The sequence below is a fragment of the Stegostoma tigrinum genome, chromosome 7, assembly GCF_030684315.1.
Source record: "Stegostoma tigrinum isolate sSteTig4 chromosome 7, sSteTig4.hap1, whole genome shotgun sequence".
NCBI classification, from domain to species: domain Eukaryota; kingdom Metazoa; phylum Chordata; class Chondrichthyes; order Orectolobiformes; family Stegostomatidae; genus Stegostoma; species Stegostoma tigrinum.
This window is the reverse complement of record NC_081360.1, coordinates 105,197,848-105,208,292: the sequence shown is the minus strand read 5'-3', so window position 1 is coordinate 105,208,292 and position 10,445 is coordinate 105,197,848. Positions and strand designations below refer to the sequence as shown.

The window sequence follows — 10,445 nt, the reverse complement described above, 5'->3', positions numbered from 1 at the left end:
TGTTGACGAAAAGCTCAGGAAGAAATCCAGTATCTGTTTTAGGGTCAAAATGTGCCCAATATAATGAGGCGTAACTATACTGCATGACAATAATTGATTGAGATATCATATTGAAACAGAGTTGGACGGTTATAAATGGAGATAATTCAGAAGGGGAGAGTGGCTGAACCAGGCAGCTGGAAGAGATGGTGTTGCTTTGTTGCTATCATTAATCGCAGCAACTGAAGGGTGATGGTGAATCTCTCAAAGCTGAAAGCAGCAGCAGGAACAGAGGCTGGGGCCAGGGAGAAACTTTAAAACATTTCATCATCCGTCACCAGACCTTAGGACCCATCAGGAACCGACTAGAGAACATTTCCATTAACGGAAATCTTTACATTCAGGAAAATAATAATTGGTCTGGAATTCTAAGTGCTTTTGCAGTGAATTAGGCCATTTCAAAAATATACAGAGTATAGATCTAGCCATATTCTGTGTAGCAAAGTGAGGGCTTTCCATTTTGTTACGAGTGTAGAGAGAGCTTTACTCTGTGACTAACCCCATTCTGTCCCAGTCCTGGGAGTGTTTAATAGAGACAGTGTAGAGGAAGCTTTACTCTGTATCTAACCCAATGATGTCCCAGTCCTGGGAGTGTTTAATAGAGAGAGTGTAGAGGAAACTTTACTCTGTATCCAACGCTGTGCTGTCCCTGTCCTGGGAGTGTTTGATGGGGGACAGTGTAGAGGGAGCTTTACTCTGTATCTAATCCCGTGCTGTCCCTGTCCCTGGAAGTGTTTGATGGGGAACAGTGTACAGGGAGCTTTACTCTCTACCTAACCCTGTGCTGTCCCTGTCCTGGGAGTGTTTGATGGGGACAGTGCAGAGGGAGCTTTACTCTGTATCTAACCCCGTGCTGTCCCTGTCCTGGGAGTGTTTGATGGGGACGGTGTAGAGGAAGCTTTAGATTCTGTTTGGAGAGTAGTGACACCTTTATTCAACTTTTAACCTGGTGTGCACAGCACCTAGTGCTTTAGAAAGGACTTTATCAAAGAGCACTCCCTCAGTACTGACCCTCTGACAGTGCGGCACTCCCTCAGTACTGACCCTCCGACAGTGCAGCGCTCCCTCAACACTGACCCTCTGACAGTGCAGCACTCCCTCAGCACTGGCCCTCCGACAGTGCCCACTCCCTCAGCACTGACCCTCTGACAGTGCGGCACTCCCTCAGTATTGACCCCCTGACAGTGCGGCAACTCCCTCAGTACTGATCCTCCAACAGTGCGGCACTCCCTCTGCACTGACTGTCCGACAGAGCGGCACTCCCTCAGCACTGACCCTCCGACAGTGCCCACTCCCTCAGTACTGACCCTCTGACTGCGTGGCACTCCCTCAGTACTGACCCTCCAACAGTGCAGCACTCCCTCAGCACTGACCCTCTGACAGTGCATCACTCCCTCAGCACTGACCCTCCGACAGAGCAGCACTCCCTCAGTACTGACCCTCCGACAGTGCAGCACTCTCTCAGTATTGATGTTGTTGACTGGTATGGAACAGAGAGGGATTTTCAGAATTGAGTTTCTGGCTTATGGATGGGAGAAAGGTCAAAATGAAACTCCATGGTGCCACCAGTCACAGGGACAGGGACAGGGAGAGGGACAGGGACAGGGACATGTGAGAGGGGGAAGAGTTCACGGCAAGAGTTAGACTGGATTAAGTGCTGATTTCTGCAGAACTGTTGGATAAGGTGCCTCTAAGTCTGGGGACGTACTTGGGCCTCATGCTGCCTTGTGAGGTCCATGGAACAGAGTAGGCTGGAGTGCTGGAACTGCTAACACAGCCAGAGAAGGATGTTTGCTCTGACTTTGAAGATGTTCTATTTGTTCTCTTGCCTGTGGAGTCCATTGTGGGACAGCTGTCTGGTGGGTTAGTGAGTCAATTGGGTTTGATGGGATGGGGACCACATTAGGGAAGCTGGGCTTTGGGGGAGCTGGGGTTAATAGGGACAAGGTGTCCTGCTCAGAATTCTGGGATTGGGAAAGCATGCGGAAGTGGGCGTGTTACAGTGTGCTTGCAATTGGATAAGCTGATTAAGGTGTCATAACCAACTAATTCACCATGTTATGCTCATACTTCACACAGGAACCCGCACACACAAGATAATCTCTTGCTCTTTTGTTAGTTATCCTTCCACTGGAAGATGCCTGATAAGGACTTCCATTTTGTTTTGTTTTCTGTGCAATAAACAAGATATTCCTCACTCCTGTCCCCCACCTTTCCCCCCAATCCCCCAACAATGCCCCAGCACCCCCCAAAGCCCATCGCCATCTGTCACTTCCGCTGACACCCTCTCCTTTCCAAGTCCTTCTCCTCTCCTTGCCCATACAATTGTTTCTGTGTTCTTTCGTATTTCTGAAAGGAAGCGAAAGTGTCAGGCTCATCTCTTCTGGCAGCCAATCATGACCTTCGAGACAAAGTTAACAATGGCTGTTGCAGGTTGGTTGGAGTCCATCTCGGCGAAGAGGTGACACACATTATCCGTGACACTTCCCTGTTTCCGGGCGACAAATCCAAACAACCTGCGAGGGGGGACGGAGAGAGAACGAGAGAGAGAACAAATACCGTCAGCCTTTCCTTTCGGCTCATCTGAGCCAGGAGATGGTTTAAACACTCACTCTGTTTCCTATGTCCTGGTCCACCTGCCTCTACCCTGTCCCTAATCCCTAATCCACTCCTCCCATCAACTCCTGATTGGTTCATTGGCCATCTCAGATTGAAGGCATTGAGCAGCTTTATCCCAATCTCTGACAGAATCCCACTGGTGAAATTCCGGAAGACTGGAGGGTGGCTAATGTTGTTCCATTCTTTAAGAAAGGGAGCAAAGACAAGCCAGGGAACTACAGGCCAGTGTGTAGCTAAGTTATTGGAGAGGATACTGAGGGACAGGATCAACCAACATTTGGATGGTCAAGGTCTGATTGAGGATAGTCAGCATGGATTTGTGCGCGGGAAGTCATGTCTGACAAATCTTTTAGAGTTTTTTTGAAGAGGTACCCAAGAGGATGGATGAGGGTCGGGCAGTGGATGTTATCTATATGGACTTTAGTAAGGCCTTTGACAAGGCCCCACAAGGCAGGTTAGTCATGAAGGTTCGGTTTTATGGGATCCACGGAGCGCTCGCTAACTGGATTCAAAACTGGCTCAATGGTACGAAGCAGAGGATGATGGTTGAAGGTTGTTTCTCAGTCCGGAGGCCTGTGCCACAGGGATCGGTGCTGGGACCTTTGTTATTTGTTATTGACATAAATGATCTGGATGTGAATGTACAAGGCATGGTTCGTAAATTCCAGATGATACAAAGTTAGGAGCTATTGTTGGTAGCAAGGAAGGCTGTGAAAAATTGCAGAGGGATCTTGATCAGATGGGGAAGTGGGCTGAGGATTGGAAAATGCAGTTCAATACAGATAAGGGTGAGCTGTTGTACTTCGGAAAGTCAAACCAAGATAAGATTTATACAGTAAATGGTGAGGTCCTGAGGACTGTTGTGGAACAGAGGGACCTGGGAGTACGAAGTTCATTGAAAGCAGCATCACAGGTGGACAGGGTGGTGAAGAAGGCATTTAGCACGCTGGCCTTCATCGGTCGAGGTATTGAGTACAGGAGTTGGGATGTTATGTCACAGTCGTATAAAGTCATTGGTGAGGCCGCACTTGGAGTATTGTGTACAGTTTTGGTCACCCGGTTATAGGAAATGCATCGTTAAACTGGAAAGTATACAATGAAGATTTACGAGGATGTTGCCAGGACTAGTGGGCCTGAGTTATAGGGAGAGGTTGGCCAGGAAAGGACTTTATTCGTTGTAACATAGGAGAATGAGGGGTGACCTTTTTGAGATGTGTGGAATCAAGAGGGAATTAGACAGGATAAGTGTAAATAGCATTTTTTCCCAGGAATGGGGAAATGGAAACTAGAGGACTTAGGTTTAGGGTGAGATGGGATAGATTTAAGCAGGACCTGAGGGGCAATGTCTTCACACAGAGAGTGGTGCGTGTATGGAATGGGCTGCCAGAGGAAGTGGTGGAGGCTGGTACAACAGCAACATTTATAAAGGCTTTTGGATAGGCACAGGGTGAGAAAGGTTGAGAGGGATATGGACCAAATGTGGATGATTGGAACCAGCTGAGTGGGCACCATGGTCAGCATGGGCCAGCTTGGGCTGAAGGGCCTGTTTCCATGCTGTATTACTGTATGACCCGATGGAAGCAATAGAGAGGTCAAATGAATGAGATGACTGCCCAGGTTTCAGAAGCATCGCAGACTTCCTTGCCGGTTCTCCAGAGCTGTACCTGGGAGATGAATTCTTCATTGCTCCAGGCGACAGCAGACTCCCAGGAGAGGTTTAGCAATGTCTCTGTTTCCTGCAGTTTGGCTGACTGAGCTTTGGCCAGTTTAGAAATATTTATCTCAAGGTATTAACCCTGTCCTCAATAAATAAGCTGGAAACCTGAAACAAACATAGAAAGTGCTGGAGAAACTCAACATGTGTGGACAGAGGGAGAGTTGACATTTCTTGTCTGCTTTGATTCTACTCCAGAACCCAATTTTGTGATGATGGGGCATCACACTTGAACTCTGTTACACTGTTTCTCTCACCAAGGCCCTGCCCAACCCACTGAGTTTCTCCAGCATTCTCTGAGTTTGCTTCTGCCTGTCAGTCTGCCCACCAACAGCCCAGCTCCATTGGGAAAAGGGGGAAGCAGGGGCACAGATATTCCAGAAACGATGCTGGGCTGGGCAAAAGGCAAATAGATATATTCTATTTTGTTCAAAAAACACACAATTTATTGAAAGTCAGCCAATATGACATTTTATAAATTTCTACATTCGATATAAAACCCGTCTGACTCCAAACCAAAACACAAACTGATTTTAAACAAGGCTTCACACCTAACAGCAAGGTCATTGGGGTCATTTAAGAGACTGCTGGACATGTATATGGTCACAGAAATTTGAGGGAGCATACATGAGGATCAATGGTCGGCACAACATTGTGGGCTGAAGGGCCTGTTCTGTGCTGTACTGTTCTATGTTCTATGTTCTATGTTCTAACATGCACTGTCTGACCTAAAATGTCACCTCTTCTTTACACGAATAAAAACTTTAGTTCTCTCAGGGCAGCAACTTCAAAGGAAATCAGGGATTTACATGCACATATTAATCAATTAAAACCTTCTAACTTATTAAAAAAATAAAATTACAGCACAGGAACAGGCCCTTCGGCCCTCTAGGCCTGCGCCGATCGAGATCCTCTGTCTAACCTATCATCTATTTTCTAACGGTCTGTGTCCATTTGCTCCCTGACCATCCATGTACCTGTCCAGATACATCTTAAAAGACGCTAACGTGTCTGCGTCTACCAGCTCCGCTGGCAACGCGTTCCAGGCACCCACCACCCTCTGTGTAAAGAACTTTCCACACGTATCTCCCTTAAACTTTCCTCCTCTCACTTTGAACTCATGACCCCTAGTAATGGAGTCCCCCACTCTGGGGGAAAAAGCTTCTTGCTATCCACCCTGTCTATACCCCTCATGATTTTGTAGACCTCAATCAGGTCCCCCCTCAATCTCCGTCTTTCTAATGTAAATAATCCTAATCTGCTCAACCTCTCTTCATAGCTAGCACCCTCCATACCAGGCAACATCCTGGTGAACCTCCTCTGCATCCTCTCCAAAGCATCCACATCCTTTTGGTAATGTGGCGACCAGAACTGCACACAGTACTCCAAATGTGGTCGAACCAAAGTTCTATACAACTGCAACATGACCTGCCAACTCTTGTACTCAATACCCCGCCCAATGAAGGAAAGCATGCCATATGCCTTCTTGACCACCCTATTGACCTGCGTTGTCACCTTCAGGGAACAATGGACCTGAACACCCAGATCTCTCTGTTCATCAATTTTCCCTCGGACTTTTCCATTTTCTGTATAGTTCGCTCTTGAATTAGATCTTCCAAAATGCATCACCTCGCATTCACCCGGATTGAACTCCATCTGCCATTTATCTGCCCAACTCTCCAGTCTATCTATATTCTGCTGTAATCTACAACAGTTCCCTTCACTATCTGGTACTCCACCAATCTTAGTGTCATCTGCAAACTTGCTGATCAGACCACCTACACCTTCCTCCAAATCATTTACATATATCACAAATAACAGTGGTCCCAGCACAGATCCCCGTGGAACACCACTGGTCACAGGTCTCCAATTTGAGAAACTCCCTTCTGCTACCACTCTCTGTCTCCTGTTGCCCAGCCAGTTTATTATCCATCTAGCTAGCACACCCTGGACCCCATGCGACTTCACTTTCTCCATCAGCCTGCCATGGGGAACCTTATCAAACGCCTTACTGAAGTCCATGTATATGACATCTACAGCCTTTCCCTCATCAATCAACTTTGTCACGTCCTCAAAGAATTCTATTAAGTTGATAAGACATGACCTTCCCTGTACAAAACCATGCTGCCTATCACTGATAAGCCCATTTTCTTCCAAATGGGAATAGTTCCTATCCCTCAGTATCTTCTCCAGTAGCTTCCCTACCACTGACGTCAGGCTCACCGGTCAATAATTACCTGGATTATCCCTGCAACAGCATTCAACAGCATCTGAGGTTTGTTTAATAAATCCTCATCAGTTGTGTGACCCTGTGATCTTTTACTAATAAATTCTGTGCCTGATACTACCCTCTCTCACTAACAGCTGAAGAAGGAGCGAGGCTCTGAAAGCTTGTGTTTTCAAATAAACCTGTTGGACTGTAACCTGAAGCCGTGTGATTCCTGACCTTGATCACCCCAGTCCGACTCCAGCACCTGCACATCATGACCCCCTGCAGTCCATGTGCTGTGGGTTGACCCACAATGTCCCTTAGGGAGGAATTCCAGGATTCTGACCCAGTGACAGTGAAGGAACAGCGATATATTTCCAAGTTAGGATGGTGAATGGCTTGGAGGGGAACTTGCAGGGGGTGGTGTTCCCATGTATCTGCTGCCCTTGTCCTTCTGGATGGAAGTGGTCGTGGGTTTGGAAGGTGCTGCCTGAGGATCTTTGGTGAGTTTCTGCAGAGCATCTTGTAGATGGTACACACTGCTATATTGAGCATTGGTGGTAGAGGGAGTGGACGCTGAAGGTGATAATCCTGAAATTAGACTTCAATTGCAGATTTACTAATCTCAACTGCTGTGGAGGGATTTGAACCTGTCGCTCCAGGCAACTGGGCCAGATTATTGATCAATACGATTGTCCCACTGTACCCTCCTCTGATAATGGAGTTCCTGGTCACTCAGTGTGAACACATTTTGTGCTCCTAAGATGCTACTTGGCCTGCTGTGTGCATCCAGCTCCAAACTTTGTTATCTTGGATTCTCCAGCATCCGCAGTTCCCATTATCTCTGAGGTAGCCACTGACTGGGACTGGAGCTGGGCAAGCCCCTTCCTAAAGAATTCTGGAAGTTTCTGTCCCGGGCACCCTGACCCTCTGGAACAATCATGCCCTCAGCACCTCTCACGCTCTCCACCTCCTGGACTCTCAGCAAGACTCCACAATGAGGCATCAATGAGGGCACGAGGAGTAGCCACCTGGGAGTGAAAGTGCAGTTTCAGGGATCGGTTTGTTTGTGTTGGGAATGTAGCCACAGGAATCTCCAACGCCTCGCCACCACAGACACCCTGCCCCTCCCTGTAACACTCCCCAGGTACAGGACAGTGTACTCACTTTGAGGCCCCTCCATCAGTCTTTGTCCACCTGCAAGAGACAACAAGAGAAAAGTTACTGCTGCATTCTGAAATCGGCAGGCTCCAGGCCAGTCTGACAGAATAAGCATCATTTACACACTGAACAACTCTCAGATGGCACTGAATGAGGTGCTTAGATTCAGAGAAAACTGATGTCAGAGCCCCTCAGTGAGTGGGGATGGATCACCAGGTACAGTCAGAAAGTAACAGACAGCAGGAGGAAGGTTGATAATAAAATGTGAGGCTGGATGAACACAGCAGGCCAAGCAGCATCTCAGGAGCACAAAAGCTGACGTTTCGGGCCTGGATCCAACTCACATTTTATTATCCAGGAGGAAGGTTGAAGTGACATTGGAGGGGTGGGGGTGATGTGTGGGCAATCTAATAAAAATAAAACTGCTGCAGCAGGAGATTCACACAGAAGCAGCTGCACAGACATGTGCACTGCAGTCAAACCTGCTGTCCCTCAGTCCCAACCACTTGTGGGCAAGGGAGTGCATGTAGGAGACAGTGTGGGAGTGCATGTAGGGGACAGTGTGGGAATGTGTGTGTGGGAGTGTGTGTGTGTGTGTGTGCATGTAGGGGACAGTGTGGGAGTGTGTGTGGGAGTGTGTGTGTGTGTGTGCATGTAGGGGACAGTGTGGGAGTGTGTGTGGGAGTGTGTGTGTGTGTGTGCATGTAGGGGACAGTGTGGGAATGTGTGTGTGGGAGTGTGTGTGTGTGTGTGTGTGCATGTAGGGGACAGTGTGGGAATGTGTGTGTGGGAGTGTGTGTGTGTGTGTGCATGTAGGGGACAATGTGGGAATGTGTGTGTAGGAGTGTGTGTGTGTGTGTGCATGTAGGGGACAATGTGGGAATGTGTGTGTGGGAGTGTGTGTGTGTGTGTGCATGTAGGGGACAGTGTGGGAGTGTGTGTGTGGGAGTGTGTGTGTGTGTGTGCATGTAGGGGACAATGTGGGAATGTGTGTGTGTGTGTGTGTGTGCATGTAGGGGACAGTGTGGGAGTGTGTGTGTGGGAGTGTGTGTGTGTGTGTGCATGTAGGGGACAATGTGGGAATGTGTGCGTGGGAGTGTGTGTGTGTGTGTGCATGTAGGGGACAATGTGGGAATGTGTGTGTGGGAGTGTGTGTGTGTGTGTGCATGTAGGGGACAGTGTGGGAGTGTGTGTGTGGGAGTGTGTGTGTGTGTGTGCATGTAGGGGACAGTGTGGGAGTGTGTGTGTGGGAGTGTGTGTGTGTGTGTGCATGTAGGGGACAGTGTGGGAATGTGTGTGTGGGAGTGTGTGTGTGTGTGTGCATGTAGGGGACAGTGTGGGAGTGTGTGTGTGGGAGTGTGTGTGTGTGTGTGTGTGCATGTAGGGGACAGTGTGGGAGTGTGTGTGTGTGTGTGCATGTAGGGGACAATGTGGGAATGTGTGTGTAGGAGACAGTGTGGGAGTGTGTGTGTGGGAGTGTGTGTGTGTGTGCGCATGTAGGAGTCAATGTGCGTGTCTATGTGACTGAGTGTGAGACAGTGTGGGAGTGATAATGCTTGTGACTCTGAGTGTGAGAGTGAGACAGTGTGTGAGTGTATGTGGATGAGACTCTGAGTGTGAGAGTGAGATGGTACAAGATTCACAGCGTGCAGCAGTGACAGCATATGGGAGTGAAAATGTACAGGAGTGAGAGACTGTGAGAGTGCAAGAATGCGGGAGTGACACAGTGCAGGACTAGGAGGGCGCTGTAGAGATGGGTGTATGGTAGTGCCAGTCGGTGGGTGTGAGAGTGTGGGAGTGAAGGATTGAGCTTTTGTGAGTGTTCTGTGTTTAACAGGTACACACGGGGAGGCATGTACTCACACACAAGGAAGTGTGTACTCACACACACAGGGGCGCGTACTCACACACATTGACACACAGGGAAATGTGTACTCACACACATGGTGACACACACTGACACACTAGGAAGCATGTACTCACACACACAGACACATGGGGAAGCACGTACTCACACATAAAGGCACACAGGGAAGCGTGTATTCACACAGACACACGGGGAAGCGTGTACTCACACCGACACACGGGGAAGCGTGCACTCACACAGACACACGGGGAAGCATGTACTCACACAGACACACGGGGAAGCGTGTCACACAGACACACGGGGAAGCGGGTACTCACACAGACACACGGGGAAGTGTGTACTCACACAGACGCGCGGGGAAGCGTGTACTCACACAGACACACGGGGAAGTGTGTACTCACACAGACGCGCGGGGAAGTGTGTACTCACACAGACACACGGGGAAGCGGGTACTCACACAGACACACGGGGAAGTGTGTACTCACACAGACACACGGGGAAGCGGGTACTCACACAGACACATGGGGAAGCGGGTACTCACACAGACACACGGGGAAGCGTGTACTCACACAGACACATGGGAAAGTGTGTACTGACACAGACACACGGGGAAGCGGGTACTCACACAGACACACGTGGAAGTGTGTACTCACACAGACACACGGGGAAGCGTGTACTCACACAGACACATGGGGAAGTGTGTACTCACACAGACGCGCGGGGAAGCGTGTACTCACACAGACACGCGGGGAAGTGTGTACTCACACAGACACACGGGGAAGCGGGTACTCACACAGACACACGGGGAAGTGTGTACTCACACAGACACACGGGGA

At 49.0% G+C, this 10,445-nt stretch overlaps 1 protein-coding gene across 9 annotated transcripts in view; it reads right to left on the bottom strand.

The window, feature by feature from the left end:
• Positions 1-2,288: 2,288 nt before the first annotated feature.
• The window catches only part of tns1b (tensin 1b), a 571,744-nt gene continuing 563,587 nt past the window's right edge, over positions 2,289-10,445 (bottom strand). For all 9 annotated transcript variants that reach the window (XM_059647607.1, XM_059647608.1, XM_059647610.1 and 6 more), the window contains 2 exons: positions 7,749-7,778; positions 2,289-2,555 (listed from right to left, as the gene is read on the bottom strand). In XM_059647607.1, coding sequence (XP_059503590.1) covers positions 2,414-2,555; positions 7,749-7,778 — 172 coding nt within the window. In that variant the 3' untranslated portion in view covers positions 2,289-2,413. The remainder of the gene's footprint in view (positions 2,556-7,748; positions 7,779-10,445) is intronic.